At 39.9% G+C, this 2,939-nt stretch overlaps 1 protein-coding gene across 1 annotated transcript; it reads left to right on the plus strand.

Moving 5' to 3' along the window:
* The first annotated feature begins 209 nt into the window (after positions 1-209).
* On the plus strand, positions 210-1,460 carry bglap (bone gamma-carboxyglutamate (gla) protein). Its single transcript, XM_083977850.1, has 4 exons — positions 210-306; positions 547-588; positions 985-1,069; positions 1,218-1,460. The coding sequence occupies exons 1-4, from the start codon at positions 249-251 to the stop codon at positions 1,318-1,320; spliced, it is 288 nt and encodes a 95-aa protein (XP_083833976.1). The 5' UTR covers positions 210-248; the 3' UTR covers positions 1,321-1,460.
* Positions 1,461-2,939: the final 1,479 nt, after the last annotated feature.

A 2,939-nucleotide genomic window follows, 5' to 3' on the forward strand; every position in this document is an offset into this window, starting at 1 on the left:
TTTTTGTGCACACTTTTGTGGAGGTGTGTATTTCCGTGTCTGTGTGGGTGTGTGATACATGATTCCCTAACCAATCACATATCCGCGTCACAGTGAGGGCCGCATCTAAAAAATAAACCGAGTGTGCATCTATGTATATATATGTGAAAGAGAAAGAAAGAGAGAGAGAAGAGAGTGACAGAACCCTCAAAGTCTCCAGACTGACTTGCTGCTTGATCCTGCAGACGTTGAAGAAAGAAAGCTGAAAGATGAAGACTTTGGTCATCCTGCTTCTCTGCTCCTTGACTGTCATCTGTCTGACTGCAGGTAAGATCTACACAGCGTTAGGCTCCATGTTTGAAAAGCTCTGTTTTTAAATCATTATTTGATTTTTTAAAATGTAACTTCAAGAGTTCTGTAAAGTTAAAAAATCTGCCTGACTGGTTTATTAGAGTTAATTGAGTTGTGGTTAGGAGAATCACTGGAGGGAGAAAAACATCCTCACCCATAAATAATCAAACAAAGAGTCATAATCATTATTCATATTTTCACCTTGATGTTTGGCAGACACTGGCTCCCAGCCTGCTGGTGACCAACCTGCTCAGGATGGTAAGATCATGATTCCACATTAGGATTTCAACTGTTTGTTGCATTTTATGCATTTATTCTCTTTCTGCTCATGAAATCAGAAACAACACCTTTGACTGAAAGATAAATATTTCAATAGATGACTCAATAGGAAACATTTTCAGATGTATTCAGATGGATAAATAATAGTAAAAAAAGAAAAGAAAAAGAAACATGATTTAAATATATTTCACTCTTTCACACAATGCATAAATATTGCTCTTTCTGCAAAATATTGAGTCTACAAAACCGTTTGATTTCTGCTTATTTGCATAAATCCCTCATGTGCATTTGTGTTTGATTTAATTTCATCTGCAGGCCCAGACTGACAGACTTTTTTGTATTTATATAACAATGTTAAATGTGCATGATGTGCAGGTATGTTTATGGAGAGGGACCAGGCGTCCACAGTGGTGAGACAGAAGAGAGCTGCTGCAGAGCTGTCCCTGACCCAGCTGGAGAGGTATTTCACACATCCTCTGCTCTCACGTCGGCTATAAGCAGCCGTGGACACACACACACACACACACACACACTCACGTAGCAGCAGCAGCATCACATCAGTCCAGTCCAGTCGTGTCCTAACTCTCCGTCTCTCTTTCTCCACTCAGCCTGAGAGAAGTGTGCGAGGCCAACCTGGCTTGTGAGCACATGATGGACACGGATGGAATCATCGCCGCCTACACTGCCTACTATGGACCAATCCCCTATTAGACGCCAGACCACCAAGATTCATCACAACTTTTCTTTTCTTTAATTTTCACCTTTGAGCTCAAATTTGTCTTTGCAATTAAAGCATGAAAGACCATTTCTCAATGCTGTTACACAAATGCAAAAAAGAGAGAGATGTGGGGATAAAGATGTGAGCATTGGCATGTGAAATTATTTCTTCACCCTGCACAAACCCACAGAAATGTCTCCGTCCCATCATTTCAGCCAGCCTGTAGAGTAGTGTAATGAAATTAAATAAAGATGAATAAAAGTCTGCCGTGTGTGCTCTTTTTTAAGTCTCCACCTGTCACAGTGGATGAATTACTGCAACATCCACTGGTTGATGAAGGTGCTAAGTCAAGTTGTGGCCACTAGATGACGCTGTTGAACATGAGTGTGCAGACGGTCTGCTAAAGGAGCTCAGTTGTGGACATCATTACTTTCTTATTATTGTGTCATGCATGAAGGTGTGAGCTGCCCAGACACCTTGATTTATAAGATGAAGATGCAATACTGTCCTCTTGGGAAGATTAATGGATCATATTTTATCTTATATAGATTTAAGCTACTGTGTGTTCATGTCTGGTAAATCAGAATTCTAACAGTAATAGATGTCCTATATGTACTGACACCTTCCAAGAGAGTGTCTGGTGACAGTGGAAAATACCTTAAGACACTTAGGTAAGAGTCAGATGAGATCATTCTGGATTCCCGCACTGCTTGACTGAAAACAGGTTACCTGGCATTGTTGAAAAATTTCCCTATAGTGGAGTGTGCAGCCGAGGCTCATTCATTGATTATGTGAATTCTCCTTTTTGACTGTCACCCATACTGAGGAATTAAGGCATCCAAATCCAGGTCAAACATTTCAGTGTAAAGGGATGTGCTACTTGTGTGAAGTTGTAGATATGATCAAATGTCAATGTGGCTTAAACACATGTGCCACATGGAGACAGATGTCAGGATCTAACTCGGAGGTGCAGAAGGTGACCGTGTGGATGCACTGCTCTTGAGGGAGCATTTCAGATTCATAACTTGGGCATATTATCCTAACATTGGCTGAATGAAGAGCTTGACTTACATGGTTTTTAAACTGACAATTCTGTTTGAAAATTATACCGGGACATTGTTTTTACTGCTTTGTTTTACTCTTGCCTTGTTTGATTTGTCACTGAACAAGGCACATATGACATTTCCAGTTCCAGATGGTGTTTTGCATGCTGTTTGAACGTGAATATGAAATGCTTTTCACAACATAATTCCTGCGTGGCCAAAACACTTTAGCTTTGATTCAATAAGATGCAACCTGAATAAAGAAGAAAGCTATTTAAAGTCAGCACCTTTCTGACTATAGAGTCTCCAGTAACACACTGGAGACTCTAGAGAGGTAGTAAAAAATAAAATAAGACCAACAAACAATCTTTATTTAACTTCAATAGAGGCACATGTTTAATTATCACATTTCTTTTTGGCTCTGTTCACAGAACATTCTTCAACCTGATATCTGGATGAAATTTACCTTCCTCAGTTCCTTAATTATGTTTTCACGTGCCAGGCATGCATGGTCGAAACGTCCAGATGACCTGATGAAGACCCAAGTGGTCGAAACGTTGTCCTTATAA

Source organism: Trachurus trachurus (assembly GCF_905171665.1).
Source record: "Trachurus trachurus genome assembly, chromosome: 8".
Taxonomy (NCBI): domain Eukaryota; kingdom Metazoa; phylum Chordata; class Actinopteri; order Carangiformes; family Carangidae; genus Trachurus; species Trachurus trachurus.